Source organism: Poeciliopsis prolifica, unplaced genomic scaffold (assembly GCF_027474105.1).
Source record: "Poeciliopsis prolifica strain line A6 unplaced genomic scaffold, Auburn_PproV2 SCAFFOLD010, whole genome shotgun sequence".
In the NCBI taxonomy this organism is placed as follows: Eukaryota; Metazoa; Chordata; class Actinopteri; order Cyprinodontiformes; family Poeciliidae; genus Poeciliopsis; species Poeciliopsis prolifica.
In genome coordinates, this window is record NW_026562385.1 from 12,260,485 (window position 1) to 12,277,074 (window position 16,590).

Here is a 16,590-nt window from a genome sequence, read left to right on the forward strand (position 1 = left end):
GCCGACAAATGATTTTAGATACAGATATACTAACACCTGTGGGTTTTTATTATTAATGAATCTTTTCCTCGAGGAATAATTGCAGTGAGATTCCATCTGAGATCTTTAAATACATTTCAACAATAAAATTATCCTCGCAGATTTGTTTTTGCCAACAGGTCATGTGACGTTTGTAGCTCTAATGAGCTTTATTTCATTGGAGTTCACATTATTCACTAAATAAACAGCAAACATATTAAAAGTTAAAGTTTTGTTTTTTTTCTCCGTTACTCATTTGTTGCATTTGCTGCGGTGCCAGACAACAGCTTAACTTGCTTGTGACTTGGGCCGGCTCTGGTGGCACAGAGGAACTCCCATCCGTATCAGAATTCAGGGAATTTTATCAAAGACTTATTGGTTCAGATTTTTTTTTTTTTATCCAAACCTGTTTCAATGCACGTTTATGTGCATTGAAACTTTGTTGAAGTTTAAAGCTTGCATCTTTTAAATGCAACTTCTTCTGAATATTATGACTTAATTCTCCTAATTTGATTGATTTATTTATTTTTCTCATCATTGACCCTGCAGCTCCTGCCTGACCTTTTATTGTTTTGGAGCAGAAGACAGTTTGATCGAGAGGCCGCTGCGGTGTGTCAGCGACACCTGCTGGCCGAACACGTGAAGCACAGCTCGCGTTCAGATCCACGGATGAGACGTGCAAATATGAAAGTGACTGTGGACAGAAGGCAGCCTGAGCAGCCCCCCTGCGGTGTGAAGTCAGGGCCAAGAGCCAGAGCAGAGCAGCTGGCCCCTCACCAACCAGACAAAGTGCCGGGGCCCCTCAGCAGGCTGAGGAGAGGCTCTGGAAGAGAAGGGGCGGGGAAAAAAAGGGGGGAAAATGATCAGATTGTGTCCAGAACACAAGGAGAATCCAGATGAGTTGTTGTTTTCCATGTATAAAAAATTATAAATAAGTTATTAAACAGGATCCATTATATTTGTTAAGTTGAAAATTATGGCTTTACAGAAAACTGCAGCATTTGTCACTTTTTCTTCTGCTCTTCCTTCACCAGACTCACCAGCCTGCAGACTTTAAATGAGCCTTTCATGAACGTCAGCATGGATTATAGCGTCCATGTGCAGCCGAGGACCTCACAGGGTAAAGGTCACGCCACTCTTTTCAAATTAGCAAAACATTTTGAAATGCAGAATCCCGTGTAAAGGCAAAATCAACCAATTAGTTCGTAAACGGAAATGAAGACACTTCTGTTGAAAGTATTTTATTTATTGCTATTCTAATTATCAGAGTTGCTGCACTTTGAGAGGTTATGATCATCAAAATGACAAGAAAGACAAGAGGCTGAGAATACTTTCATTTATGGGTAATAAATCTATTTAATATGGATTTGGCTTTATGAAATGAGTGAAAAGAATGTTTGCATTTTTCCCTGACATGTTATGATTTTTAATAATAATATGCAACATGTTAATATGTCAAGTGAAAGTGATCGGATTTGAATTTATTCAACAAATGTCATGTTGCTTTGTTGTTGTTTTTAATTCTTCATACATTCCCTAATTTGTTAAATTGGCATTTTAATATAAAAGCAGATTTGTTCATAATAAAAATAAGACTTACAGGCTTCCCTGGTACAACATCTAATATGGACACTTAATTATTATTATAATTATCATGTTTCAGTGTTTTATTTTCACCACTTGGAACCTGTAGTAATCAAATGTGGCCAGAGGAGGGCAGCACAACTAGGTTTTTCCCCAAGTGGACTGATTTCATTTTTTTTATCTTCAGTTTTACTTTAGAGTCAGTATTATGTAACTACTAGTAACTATGTTACCTTTAGCTGTTATAAAAATGCTGCATAAATCAAAAATGACTTAAAAGAAATTTCACTTTGTGACTTAGTGCCTTGAATTTCTGCTTTTTTCTCTTAAAAAAAAAACTCCAGCTCATCACAGCAGAATCAACCAATTCTTTTATAAACAGAAGTGAAGATACTTTTCAGTTTAAAGTGTCATTTTTGTTGAATTAAAGTTATTAGCAACTTTGACCTTGTTTTTTTTTTTTTCTCAAGTCACTTGTGAATTTAATGATTTGCATTTATTGGACTTTGTGTAATTAATGGTGTACTGTGATGCACAGATATACATTATAAAGTCTCCTTAAAATGGAATTAATTTTCATAACAGCATACATGTCAAGCCCTAGAATTTGTCTGACATCCAGGAATGTGAATTTCTTTTTTGTTTAAAATCTTTAAACAAAACTTCCTGATGCACCGCTAACTAAAACCACTGGAACCGTTTGCTCTGAAGCTGCCCGTCTCCCACCTGTTGCTGAACCACCCAGCCTGCGTCCTTCCCTGTGCTTCGTTTAGGACGGTGACATGTTTCCGTCACACGTGTCGTGGAGCCAGCAGGGGAAGGGGAGAATCGGTGGTGCTTTTGTAAAACCTGAGACCGGTTTCCGCTGCTAAGTCGGCTTTTCCGGTTTGATGGGAACCGTTTGCTTCACTCCGCTTTCAGTTTCTGTTTAGACGTTAGGAGGGGAGCAGGAATGTGACTCCCTCCTCTCTCTGTTAGTCTGTATTTATCCAGCATTTTCCATACACAATAAGCTCCACATGAAGTGATTTACATTAGATAAGATCAGGAAGCAATCGGAACAAAGAAACAGTGACAAAAAGAGAGAGAAAAAACCATGGAGGGAAAACCAGAAACATGCATTTCACAAACTATTGGAATTGAGTTACTTTTTATTAGAAATAGACACTAGAGCACTTGAAATTTCTCCTCTGGACAGTAAAGTGCCCTTCTGAAATCTTTTATCGTTTGTTTTTTTGGGCAGAAGTGCCAAAGTGTAGAGTTTCTGGACCTAAAAGCTGAACTCACATGTACCCTACAACTCTGGAAAGAAAATCCAGTGTTCAGCATGAACGTCACCGACCGAGCGCTGCGGATGAAAGCAAAAAACAGAGTCATGAAACGTATAGACTTAATCAGATTTCATCTGATTAGGTACTTAAAACACAGCTACTGTCTATTAAAACACAGCTACTGTCTATTAAAAAAAGAAGAAACCAGCAGACAGAAATTGTTGAAAGTCTTTTATTCCACCCAAACATGACATGATTATGGATTTATGCTTCTGTCAGATCAGCTGACACCAGCCCAGCGGAAACACGCCGACATTCATCGAGCGTTTTCTGATCCGAGAAACTTCCGTACGCATCTCTGTGAGGTTCCACAGGCACAACGGGAGCTGCGGGTTCAGTTCCGCTCGAGGTTTCAGATCCAAGGAAAGAAAAGCGGGTTCTGTCCGGATGGAGACGACGGGTGGCGGCTCACGCTTGAGTGAGAAGAAGATGAGACGTCTGGGACTTAACACGATTCACCCACAGTATCCTCCATTCGCACACCTTCACATTCCCCCCCGTCCCCGTCTCCACGGCGAGGCTCAGCTGCTGATGACGTGCCCCGCCCAGGTCTCATGCTTGCTGCCTGGTTTGAGGTGGGTGATGTTCACCTCCACCGCCTGGATCTTCTCGTGTTTGGGAGGAATGGCGCAGACCTTGTAGGTCACTTCGTCTCCTTCCACCGGGACGTACTCGCCCTCAACGCTGGAAGGCAAAACAAAACAAGCATGAAAGGCGGGACTCACAAAATGACCCGGGGGGGTGGGAGGGGTTAGAGGTCTGTCATAAAGTGAAATCAATTAATCACACGATAAGGAAAGTGATGGTTCGTTTTTCTCGTGTCTCTTTCAGTATCCATTTTATCTGTACATTTAAAATGTCTCCCAGTTGCAGTGTTAAATATGAACTATTATTATTATTATAATACAATACATTTACACAACAGTTGTAGAACCAGTATAGTAAATTGAAATCACTTAAATGTTCCCATTTTTCTCATCAGTCTGTCTTTGCAGAAATTCCAGATCTCAGTTTGATCTTTTAATACATTTTGCTTCCCTGAGGGTCAGAAAATGAGCCTCAGAGAAGAGAACTGGAACCAGTTTAAAGCAGAAGCTTTCTGCTCAGAGTCAGTGTAACTCTGTCAGCTCATTTTCCTCCGTTCTGCTGAAAGTTGTTGTTCCATTAGGCTTCGTTTGAACGTACTCGTCTTTTTATTTCACATCCATGGGGGTGGAGGGAGTGTGTGTGCATGTGTGTGTTCCTCTGACGTCTGAGGCTGAAAACAAAGGCATCGGGGTGAAGGTGGTCCTCCTACACACTCCTCCCTGCTCTGTGCGTGTGTGTGTGTGTGTGTGTGTGTGTGTGAGTGTGCCAGATGACTGTGATTCAAACCAAAGCACCTCATTATAGATGGGGAAGCAGGGCGCACGCACGCACACACACACACACTTACTCTGAGATGTGTACAAAGATGTCGTTGCCTCCGTCTGAAGGTGTGATGAAGCCGTGGCCTTTGGAGCGGGAAAAACATTTACACACTCCAGAAAACACAGGGCCCTCTGCTGCTCGGGCCGACCTGCAGGACAGGACAGGAGGGAAAATATGGAGATATCACAAGTTATACATTGATATATGCATTTCATATCTATGTGTTTGTCACCTGTGCATCTGATCTATGGCTTAAAAATCTATTGATGTCGTTTGTTGCAATGACTCAAATACATTATTAAATTCCACATTATTATTGCATTAAAGTGATTGAAAATGACTTTTGATTCAAGTAAAAGTGCAGCAATTTCAGTAGGAAGTGAAGTTTTGTCTTTAAGTGTAGAGAAATATAATCCAAAGACACTTTATCTAAAAAAAAAAAAAAAAAAAAAAGAACATGGATGTTTTAAGAAAAACTATCCAGGTTTCTTCAGAGACAGCCAAGGGCAGGAAGGATCTCCTGTAGCAGTCTGGATTGCAGTGGACCCGAAGGTACCTCTGACTATGTCAACTTGTTCAGATTCAAAACGTTAATAAATAAATCTCGGTAAATGACTGTGGCACACTGCCATGGCAGAATAAAAGCCGCCACGTCTTCAGGATGAAGGTCTTTCTTAAAAATAAATGTTGAAACAACGCACAGTATATTACATGCAGCCTATGTTTGTGCACTTACACTGACCATAATTAGAGTGTAAAATCAAGTATCAGGAAACTTGATACTTGTTTCCTGATCCTGGTATTGATACTCTCTGGAAGGTATCAATAACTTTATATTTGTGTGTGTGTGTGTGTGTGTGTGTGTGTGTGTGTGTGTGTGTGTGTGTGTGTGTGTGTGTGTGTGTGTGTGTGTGTGTGTCCTCACGCCGAGCAGGTCCTGTTCCTGCGTGTGGGCAGAGGGCTGGGGATGAGGAAGTCTCTCATTGGGGAAGGTGAGCGTTCTCTGAGCTTGTGGGTTGGAAGATGCAGAGACTCTGAAAATGAACAAAAAGGTCTTACATAAACAAATGTCACACACAGAAGGAGCTAAGCTGATAATCAAAACTTCAACACAGACGTTTTTTTTTTTTTTAAAGTAAAGTTTATCAAACAGGAAAGTAAATTAGTGCTTTAGAATTTACCAGGAAAAATTCCAAATGAAGCGTTGTATGCTAAATGTTTTCAGAGTTAGCATAAAGTGCTAATCCAAAAATTTGCACCATTATTAGCACATTAAGCGTGCTCTGAAACACACATGAACCAAATGGACATAACAATGAAAAAAATAACTTTTTTTTTTTTACCTGGTGAACTTGGAGATTTTGGAGAGGTCAGCGGAGGGGTCACAGGTTGAGACTCCTGTATGGGCGTGGCTTCAGAAGACATGTTGGAAGAGTCGGCGTCACGGGGTCAGGAGGTCACGGAGCAGCACTATAAAGGTAGAGGGAGGAGGACGGCTTCAGAGGAGCGACATGGACACACATCAAACCAACAGAGACGTCACGCAACCTGAGAGAAACATTTCTTCTTCTTCCCTCCCCGGGGGCAAATAAACTCCAACTCTGAAGCAGTGGACGACTGGGGAAATTGTGCCACAATAATTTGATATCACTGTGACCTGGCAGAGGAGGGAGACCAGAACCCTTTATCCAACTCTCCTCTAATTGGTTAACAAACATTCGCTGAGGTTTGATTGGTCAATTATGTAAGAGCTGCCTTTTTTATTCTAGCTGCAGGATTTTGCAGGCCATTAAACCAGCTGAATAAAGGACTCTGATGACCTCAGATTCAGCATCAGCCGAGTTTGAGATGCAGGGAAATCTGATCGGCTTCACATCAAATCCAACTGAACAGAAAGCAGAAAGACGCAGCACTCTGGAAATGTGTTCATATCTACAACTACACACACATTTATTTTTAATCGGACAAAAAGCAATGTTATTATTACAAAGACATTATTCTCAATTAGATTTGCAGAGTTTCACCAATTCATTCAAATTTAAGACTATTTAAGACCACGACAAATGGAATTTAAGACGCATCAAAACAGAAATTTACAGCATGAAATTGCATATTTTTTGCAATATTCTCTACATCCTCGGCCCCCCAGTGTTGAGCGTTTTTTCACAGAGTGCACCAAGCATCATAAGAGAGATAGCAGCCATAGTTGGCCTCAACCACCCCAAGTCACAGAAAAGTCCCTAAAAAAGGGAAAAAAACATGAGGATATTAATTTAAAAACGAAAGACATGGTTTTAACATATTTAAGGGCAACTTGCATAAAAAAGTAATAATTTAAGGCATTTTAAGGCCTTATTTTGCTAACCGTATTTAGGGCTATTTAGGGCTAGGCTTTGACTGGTCCACTCCAAACGATGAAAATAATAAATTGACTTTACTTAACTACCATGCCCACATTGTGGCATTTATTGTAGCTGCGGTGGGATCACAGACAGTGTAATAACCATCTGCAGCTATAGTGGCAGCCTGTCATTTCTAGGTTTCCAGCTTTGTCTTCCTGAAATGATGCCATGTTGTCCAGAGCAGCTGGTGTGTAAGGTGAGTCCAAACGCGCGGCGCACTGAGCTGCATCTGTCTGACTGAACTAGACTGTCTTTTCACTGTGATGACTGCTGTCTCCACAGGATGAATCCTGTTTTCTTTATTGATGTAGCACAATAAAAACCTCCACGAAACTACGGTCTTAAAAAAAACAAAAAAAGTGATTTCTCTGTCTAAACAAACTGAACTGAAGGACATAAAGTTGGTGTGTGTGTGTGTGTGTGGGGTGTGTGTGTGTTCTGACAGGTTCTTTTCGTGGCACACACACGAAGAAACACGGGAAACGCTCAACTTCCACAGAAACAGAGCAAATCAGAGACACCAATAAATGATTGATGATTAATTGATAAGCTCAGTAAAGCATCACGCCTCCATGTTTTCTTAGAAGACCTGCGAGTCCAAAGATGTGAACGGATCCTTCCAGTTCTCTGAACACACTGTGCTGGAACAGAGAGCAAAGCGACTCTGCTGTCCGATTGGGCCAAACTCAATAAACAATGAGTTAATGCGATTGCTCCCTCTCTGGACATCATGCTTCATTTATCTTTACCACTTCGCAGAACAGCAGTCCTCCAGCACAGCATGCTGGACTCCATGTCCAATAATTAATGTTTCACCAGTTATTGGAACAGTCAGCGTGTTTTTGTGCCCACAAAAAAAGCAGATTATTGTCAGTGTGTGTTATTCTATTGATCCGATCGAGTTGGATTTTTCCTAACAGTGGATGTGTTTTTCCCCCCTGTGTTGGCTGTGTGACCTGATCTTTACTGCTAAGACTTTTTTAATTGGCAATTATGTACAATAATGTAAATTTGGACTAAAATTATTAGAGGGGAATAAAAGGCAACAACTTAAAATGTTGAAGTTTCACAGCACCGTCAAGGTAAAGTCATCTCTACTTTAGGGCTGGATTAATCGTGATTACTGTAATTGTTTATTGAAATAACAGTCAACTGATTAATCGTTAACCTGAGTAGTCACTCAAAATAAAATAAAAAATGAAAAAAAGGTAACTTAGTGAAAAGCCCCCCTACATATTCAGAGCTTTAATAAAACCAAAACTGTACAAAATATATTCATTTCACCTTTGATGTCTGTAAATGTTGTAGACAAACCATATCAATTTGAAACAAAAATAATCTATAACGATACAATATGTTGGATGATAAATTATCCCAAATGTTATTGCAATAAGTTGATGTTTTCAGGCCATTTTCAAGTGACATGACGGATACGGCACAAGAACACATCCTCAAAGAACAACCTTTAAATTATAATGAACATTTAACACTGGAACTGGAAGACATCCCCAAAATACACAAACAAAACAACAAATAAAATTAATCATCAAGTCTCTGTAAACAAAACTGTCCTTCAAAAAAAAAAAAAAAAAGGGCTGGTTGACCAAAACACCAGACTGGAGAATTTAGTCGTTCAGTTTTTGGTAGAAAGAGAGAGAAGAGGAAAAAAATGATAAATTGTTGCAAATTGAAATTGAGCTCATTTTAATTTACTGTACGACTTATTGATTCATTGTGACAAACTCAATGTCTTCAGTAACCATACCAACCAGCTTGTAGTTTCCCAAGCAGCTCATCTTGAAAAGGGGGAGGTAAAATTAGAGCCGATTGAAAGACTTATTTGCACAAATGAGATGATCTCATAAATAAAACCATCTTTTGCCCATATTCACAACCATAACTTATTTTTTTAAATGATTTTAATTCATAAAGCACTTATCTTGAGTACTACTAGTACTATTACTAGAGATGCATTAATCAGTGCTTAAAGGCTAATTTTGAATCTGTTTTTTTCCTGAGCTGCTGATTTCGGTTTTAGTAATTCCAGATGTTACTGTCAGAACCAAGATAAGAACATTTACAACTGTTCATTCTCAGCTTTCTGCCATTGTGCTTCAATTCTTCAATTCGCTGTGAGAGCTGACGTCTCACAGCGAGTAGAAGAGATAGAAAGGCTTTCAATATCTAAAACACAGCAGGAACAATCGTCTTCAGCAGTTATTAGTGATTACCTGAGATTTCCAAAAGGCAGCCAACATTTCCATGTTCCATGTTCAAAATGTTCAGCCTTCCTCTTCTTCCTGTTCTCTCTCCAGCAGGCTAAATTAATGCCTGCATATATTTCTGACAGGAGCTACATTTTTGGTCTCCTACCTCGAGAGCTATTCATCGGGGTCAATAAAGCCAAAGACTGTCGACTCAAGTTGGAAACAAAGACAAGAAAATTGCACTGGAACAGAAAGAATCATTTGATTTGATGAGGAAACATTAAAACATCTTCAGCTTGAGCCCTCTGTAATAAAGTTGTGCGAAAATGTTGTCATGCTCAACATTTGGTTAGATATTTGGTGGAAGGTTATAATTAAATTTAAGCAGTAAGTAAGAGTTCAGCTTGGTAACATAAAAATAAAAGCTGCATTTGGAACAATACGAAAACAGCAACTCTTTACGAGAATTTCTCCTTCAGCGCTTTGTCCGTCAGGCAGACGCGACAAAACGCCGCTCTCTTTGTTTTTCTCCTGCACTCACACAGAAGTTTCCATGCTCGTTCTCTGTGGAATCCCCGTCACCTAATGACCCCGCTGATGCAGCACATACCGGTCCACCGGGGCGCAGCCAGCATGTAAACATCGGCTCTGTGGGGGTCAAACACACACCACTCTGCAGAATAACACGAGTGTGGAGAAACGGCAGACCGGAGAGGCGTGATGAGCAAACGCCTGATCGGTTTGTTCATGTGTTCAGCTGCCTCTCTGGTTACTGCAGTTTGCTAAAATAAAGCAAGTGCTCAAATTTCAGCAGGAAGTAACGTTAGCCTTCTACATTAGCGATTATTTTGCGTCCATATCGCTTGGATAATTCCTAACAAAGAGCGGACCTCAACTCCTTGAAAGAGCCAGAGTTGGAAAGCTCCTGCTCCTTCTCTATCATGGCTCCTCTATTAACCCTCTAATGGTGTTTTTACCTGCGCTGCTCTGAGAAGCAGCTCCTATAATGAGCTCAGCAGATGAGAGGTTCCACCAGGTATTTGCCAATTGCAATGCGATCAGAGTGATAATGCTGCACATTGCACTTTAAAGCATCAGTGTTGTCATGCTCTGGGCATCAGAGCGTGACAGTTCAGTTGTTAATCTTTGGAACATTGTTTGGTTTCCCCGTCAGTGAAATGGCTAAAATATGTATTTTTGCTAAACTTATCAGACAGCCGAGTGATGAATGGGAGGAAGCCGTGCCTCCTCCCATCCTGCTGGATGTGGCAGGAAATCCAAACTGGACAAGTTTGGAGAGTAACTGTGTGAGGAAATAAACACACAGACTGAAAGAGAACGGAAAAAAAAAAAACAGCGCACAGCAAAATCCGGCCTCTAAGAAATTCATTTGCGTCATTCAGACAAGATTTCAGGTTGAGGCTGAGATGTTTTGCTGCTTTGTGAAAGAAGCTAATGTGGATTTTTGAAGCATTGCCCTTTAACGCAGGTAAGGGGAAAAAAATTTGAGGAAAGCAAGATTTTACACGTCACAAATTAATGACGGGGCTAAACTGAAGGACTATTTTGTTAAGTAGTTTGGGTACATCGAATGCCATTAAAATAGTCTCTATAAAAGGACAATATATAAATAAATAAAATCAGAGAAAATAAAAACAAAAACCTAAAAATATTTGAAGTGAAAAACAAATCTTACAGATAAGAGACGGATTTTTGTGTGTGTGTGTGTGTGTGTGTGTGTGTGTGTGTGTGTGTGTGTGTGTGTGTGTGTGTGTGTGTGTGTGTGTGTGTGTATGCGTGCGTGCGTGCGTGCGTGCATTTTATCTGCAGGTCTTGTAATTTCACCTTTATCTAAAATCTGCACTGGCATTTAGCATGGGGGAGTTTTGCTTTCCTGCCGACAGGCGGATGAAAGGAAGCCGGGTTCATGTCGCATGATAACCACAAACACTACAGATCACCTGAAGACCAAACAGTCTCATCAGAAATGGTCCCAAGAGACCATTTCTGCCATCTTAGTCTTTGTGCGTTTTAAATCAAAACAGGGATGGATAGAATAAAATATATCAAAGTGCAAGATTTTAAATATTTTCAACTTGATCAAAAGATGCAAATACTTAAGATAAGTGAAAAACCTGAAGCTAACAAAAACATAACAAAAACAAGAATATTTGCATTCACATTTTCAGTGTTTTTCCCCCATCCTGTGAGCTTTGGAGCCTGTGTAGCAGATGTTAGGTCTGTCATAGTGCTCCCTTTGTGAGAGAGTCACTGAAATGAATGGATGAAGTGAACCGGGAACATGAGCCGCTCCGGGCAGCTCACTGAAAACCATGAATACTCTGACCGACGTCAGGGGCATCGTGCAAACGCAGCCTGCATTTTCCACAGGGTCTCCTGTGAATGTGGATGCAAGTGTGTGTGAGTGTTTGTGTGCACAAGGCCAAATGAGATGTGCCTGTGTGACAGCAAACAATGATCCTGATCTGACAATTTCATGACTCATCCCAGCAATGTGCGTCAGTGGCAGCATCTCCGTAGCTGAGAGTCAGTCTGACTGCAGCAGCAGGAGCAGACTCCCGGTCTGGACCTCACTGCAGTTAAACATACAGAGCATGAGCTAGCTGTCCAGGTTAGCACTCGGACTAAAGCTATGCTGAACCTCCTTATATCCCTACAGTGTTTTTATTTGTTTGTATTTGCTATCACACTTTAATACAAAGAGTACAGAGACCCTAAAGGGACACTGAACGTAAAAATAAACTCGTATTTTTATTCTTTCCTTCAATCTGACCCTTTGATAAAGCAGCTGTCCTCAAAGGCTAATAACTGGTTGAGTCATAGTTGGCAGCAACAAGCAGCATCAAGTGTTTGTGATCGTTATGGCAACCCATCCAGGTCCTTCAGAAGCGCAGCAACACCAGATCAACCTCCCGTAACCGTTGTGTTGATGCCGACTCCTGCTTCTAGTTTCCACCAGGTGCCAGAGCTTTTTCTGTCTTACACAAATTCCTCATTCGAAAACCGATTGAACTCAGATTGAATTTGCCCCACAACAAATAGAGGGTCTTTGGAGGATCAGCATCTTTTCTCTTCTCTTCACTAATGGCAATGAAGACAGTAAAAGTGAGACTGTGTCAAGCTCTCAGTCACTGCAGCTCAGACAGCAGGACAGAGAGTTGAGTTACTCATTTCTCACCAACAACACGGCTACAATTATGTCGACTTCAAGATGCTGCCTTCGTGTTTCTAAGATAGGAGTTGCACTTGCGATACAAATGTACGCAAAACTTTGTTAACATTCCACTAATGTGAAGAAAAAAAATAGCACAATTTTGCATTTCTATTAAACGAGAAACAGTAAAATATATATATACACGTGAATAAGTCATTAAAAGCATGCCATGTTCTTTCCACTACTTCCTGTTTTCTTCGTGGTCAGTGGTAACATCTGGTGGTTGATTGTTTGACTTGCGTGATGCAAAAATAAGTTTTTCCTGTAGGTTTGTCACAGTAATCAACTTACTGCATGTTAAATCATTTTCATTTGCATGATTTGTCTTGTTTTTTTTTTTCTATCAAAAATTGGATGACAAAAGTTTTCAGTCTGGTGTTTTGGTCTCAACTATCCTGATTTCTGAAGGACAATCATTCATTTTATTTTTTCTGTTGTTTATTTGGATATTGCAGTGTTAAATGCTCATGAAAATTTTAAGTGTATTAATCTTTGACATTGTGTTCTTGCATTATTATGCCTTTACAATTATATTGCTTGAAAATTGTCTCAAAACAACAATATTATTGTTCATCACAATAACTTCTGGGACAATTTATTGTCCAATAAAATTTACAGCGACAGGCCCAGTTTCCATGTTGAAAGCTGCAATGGAAACCGGGCCATAAAAAGAAACGCACCTCATTTTAGCAGCCAAACTTTTTATTGAAAAAAATCTTTTTTAAAGTTTTTCCAAAGCTGCTGTGTTTCCGGTAAGCTATTTTATTTTCGAAATGTCAAATCGTGCAAATACGTGGTCAATAGAAATGCAGATAGAGAGATACCACTGGGCCTTCATCAGGCTTGTTTTCCTCACACACAAAAAAAAGCCACTGATATCTGCAGAGAGCTTTTGTGGTTGGGTTTCAATTACTGACTTTAGCACATCAACTGCAAGCACAAAAACCGAGTTACTCAAAACACACCTCTGCTCTACTTCAACATACATTGAAAATTTAACTCCAAAGAAATACAGCACATTTCTTTAAACACATATATCTTGCCTCTACTATTTTTATAGTAGTGAACCACATAAGACGTTGCATTTCAAAACAAATAATGACTTCCTGTTTAATAATTGAAAGAGACAAAAAAATTTGTTTTGTGTGTTTTGGTTTATTTATTGAGGCAGGAACCTTGACGGGCTTGTCTGAGCACCAGGTTTCACGTCAAATACGAACTTTCACAGCGTTTCGAGACTTCAAATATTTCACATTAGTTTGCAGGTCGAGCCAGGTCTTAGTTAATTTCTTACTCCAGACGTTATTTTATGACAGGCTAATCCTGGCTGGTAGTAATGAAAATTATATATATAAAAAAATCCACTTAAGTTTGTAGTTTTAATGTAGCAAGTTCTGAAAAAATAAATATGTCACACACGCCTGAGTATGTTTCAGTTTCAACAATGCAACATAACCTTGTATTTCACCTGTGTGTGTGTGTGTGTGTGTGTGTGTGTGTGTGTGTGTGTGTGTGTGTGTGTGTGTGGTGTGGGTGTGTGTGTGTATGTGTGTGTTACCATCAACACACCGATGTTTACAGATTTCTAACCCACATGCCGATACAGTAAGTGTACAGGCAGCTTCATTATTGAACTACATAATTCACAAATCTATAATGACTTCCTCAACTTTATTAATAAAATGTTTCATTTCTCATTGACATCAATAAGCTATTTTGGTTTAACCAAATAAACCTGGCATTATATTCATATGCCGTCTCTTTAAATAGAAAAAAAACGAAAACACTTTTATGCAACTCTTTGCAAAGCGTCACTTTGTGTCATGTGGCAATAGAGATGTCTCCAACTGGTTCGGCCATGTTTGACTCATGTCGGTGGAATTTGCCCCTTTGTACAAACACCAGGAAACGACGATTTGGAAACGTTCATGTTGCAGACAGACACTTTGCTTGTGCAGGAGTGTGAGAAGTTAATAAAACAAACATGGAATTTCATTCAAGATCTACAAAAAAATGGAAGCAAATCGCATTCAGGTTGAGGTCGCTTCACTTGGCATATACTCTACTGTATTGCCATATTTCATTATTTACCCACAAAAACTCATTTTAAAATTAAATAAAGATATGATGAGGGTTTTTTTTAAATCATGGCCATAATGTGGAAACTTCAATGGAGGTATAAAATAAAATGTTGGTACACTATTAAATGTGGGGGAATCATGTCTATTGAAAGGGATGGGAATATCAAATACAAAGAAGAAAAAAGGCCTGCGGATCATCATAATGTTTTACGATTTTTAGCACTGTCAATGTCAATTTTCATATCCTGCGGCCCTACTTAAGAGTTCAATTTATCTTTTACTACTGCAGCATAACCGTGTACAAAATAAAGTAAAAATAAATCCTTGAATTGACGATATTTATTTCTGATCAGAGATTCTAGGAACTTGCAATTGATAATCAACGACTTCCTGTTTCACTTGGGAATGAATCTAAAGTGACACAGGCTGATCCTTATTTTCAAGATATGCTCTGCGGAATAAACCCAAAAAGGTCAATTTTACATCGATTATTTGGAGCAACGTTCCAAAAAAAAAAAAAAAATCCACAAATTCTGAACCACGAACAGGTGGGAGGTCCACTCATATAACTTTTACTTCTTTGCAAATCCAAAATTCAGTGGTCAAGAACTGTCGCAACGGGGTACACTTGTGATCATCAAGTCTAAATAATAACCCTTTGGATGCAATTATCATGCCATCTGGTTGTTTTGACAGCAATGTCAGAAAAGAGTCTTCTCTGTCCCACCAACACAAATTGCAAAACTCTTCTGGGATTTTAACTCACACTTTGGTCTGCAAAGTGTAACAAACCCCACACAGTTTACGGAACAAAAGAATGATCTGACAGGGACAGATTTTTTTTTTTTAATTAATAAACACTCAAGACTGGATGAGCAAAAGAAAAAGAAAATGGCTGTGGGAAAGTATGGGTGGACGGGCTGTGTGTACAACTGATTGAATCCATCAATAGCCTTCCATAATGACCCATCTTCCCAGTGGAGCTCACTGCCTGGATAAAAGAAAATTACAGAATGAAAATGTCACCAGCTGAATTGATCTGGACCAACAGGTCTGAGCTTCTTGTTGGATAGTTACAGCTGCGGCAACAAGTCATTTAACCCCAGCTGGTTACAACGAGGAGCTTCTTAAGCAACTATGTGGAAATGCAACTTTCAAGCGTTAGCCTCTCTGGAGTTTGTAAATCACGCGCCAGTCTGCTGCTGTTTGTGTCCCGGAGGACGGCGAAACTGTAGGCTCATATATCGACGCGGGAGACATATGTCTGACATTTCCATCACCAGTACAGAAGGATTCACGTCTCCATCTTGCAGTGACAGCGGCAGCATGTTGTCTGCCGTTTATTTTAAAGCAGAATTGGATTTTCCACGGCGAGAAAAACCACAGCGACGGTACTTTCTCGAACAAAACCCACATTGACTGAGCCTGCTGGCCCGGGTCTCTGTATCACTCACCCCCACCTTCAAAGGAAGTGACCGCCCGCACGCGCCCGGAGAAAAAAAACAACCCCGAACCCGCATGAGACAGCGCAGTTTATGGAGATTCTGTCTAAACGTCATTCCGAAGTTACAGGAGAGCGAAGAGAACCAATACAGTGACAAAAGTTCCGCGCTCGAGAACCGAGCCAAGATTTGTGAGACTGAAACTGAAGCAGGGAGTCTCTAACACACTGCGAGTCAAACAGCGCCGCGGGGTTCTCGGGACTTTGAGCTTAAGTGTCTCAATAGCATCACTCACCTTGGTTCCTTCAAGTTAAGAAGTGACAGTCGGTTCTGAAGTCTGAAGACGGGAAAGAACCCGGGTCTGGTTAAATGATGTGGTTTAATGTCCTCCCTCTGCTGCACGAAGAGTGGAAGAGATTAGGTTCATTCTCCAGCAGCCAGGCACGGTGAACACTCGCTCCGCTCCGCGCTGCTCTCTCTCTCTTTCTTTTTGAATGGGCGTAACTTCTCTGTCTGAGGGGACGTGGGGCGTCATGAGTTACCGTAACAACCGGTGAGGATGGGAAAACACAGTTCCCCGTAAGTATCAGATACAAAGCGCAAAGCAAATGTTGAAATAAAAATTCTTTCAGCTCGAATGGTTCTATTAATATGTTATCATTACTGGCTGTGTTAATGTTATTGTTTATATGACTATTCAATGTATGTTTGTAATATTTTTTTTTCTTACAGATTCTTAAAAATGCACTTCTCCACAGAGAACACTGCATCGTACTCAGAAATACCCACTTTTACACCACCACAAACTTTATTAGACATACACCAATCCAATATCAACATCTGTATCGGTTCTGTTACTGAGAAAAAAATTAGTTTGGGT

General features: G+C 40.1%; 1 protein-coding gene across 1 annotated transcript; it reads right to left on the minus strand.

The window, feature by feature from the left end:
• Nucleotides 1-3,091: 3,091 nt before the first annotated feature.
• Nucleotides 3,092-16,195, minus strand: carhsp1 (calcium regulated heat stable protein 1). Its single transcript, XM_055034936.1, has 5 exons — nt 16,006-16,195; nt 5,687-5,813; nt 5,269-5,377; nt 4,369-4,491; nt 3,092-3,617 (listed from the first exon to the last, which is right to left on the minus strand). Exons 2-5 carry the CDS (start codon nt 5,766-5,768, stop codon nt 3,455-3,457), a joined length of 477 nt encoding a protein of 158 aa, XP_054890911.1. The 5' UTR covers nt 5,769-5,813; nt 16,006-16,195; the 3' UTR covers nt 3,092-3,454.
• Nucleotides 16,196-16,590: the final 395 nt, after the last annotated feature.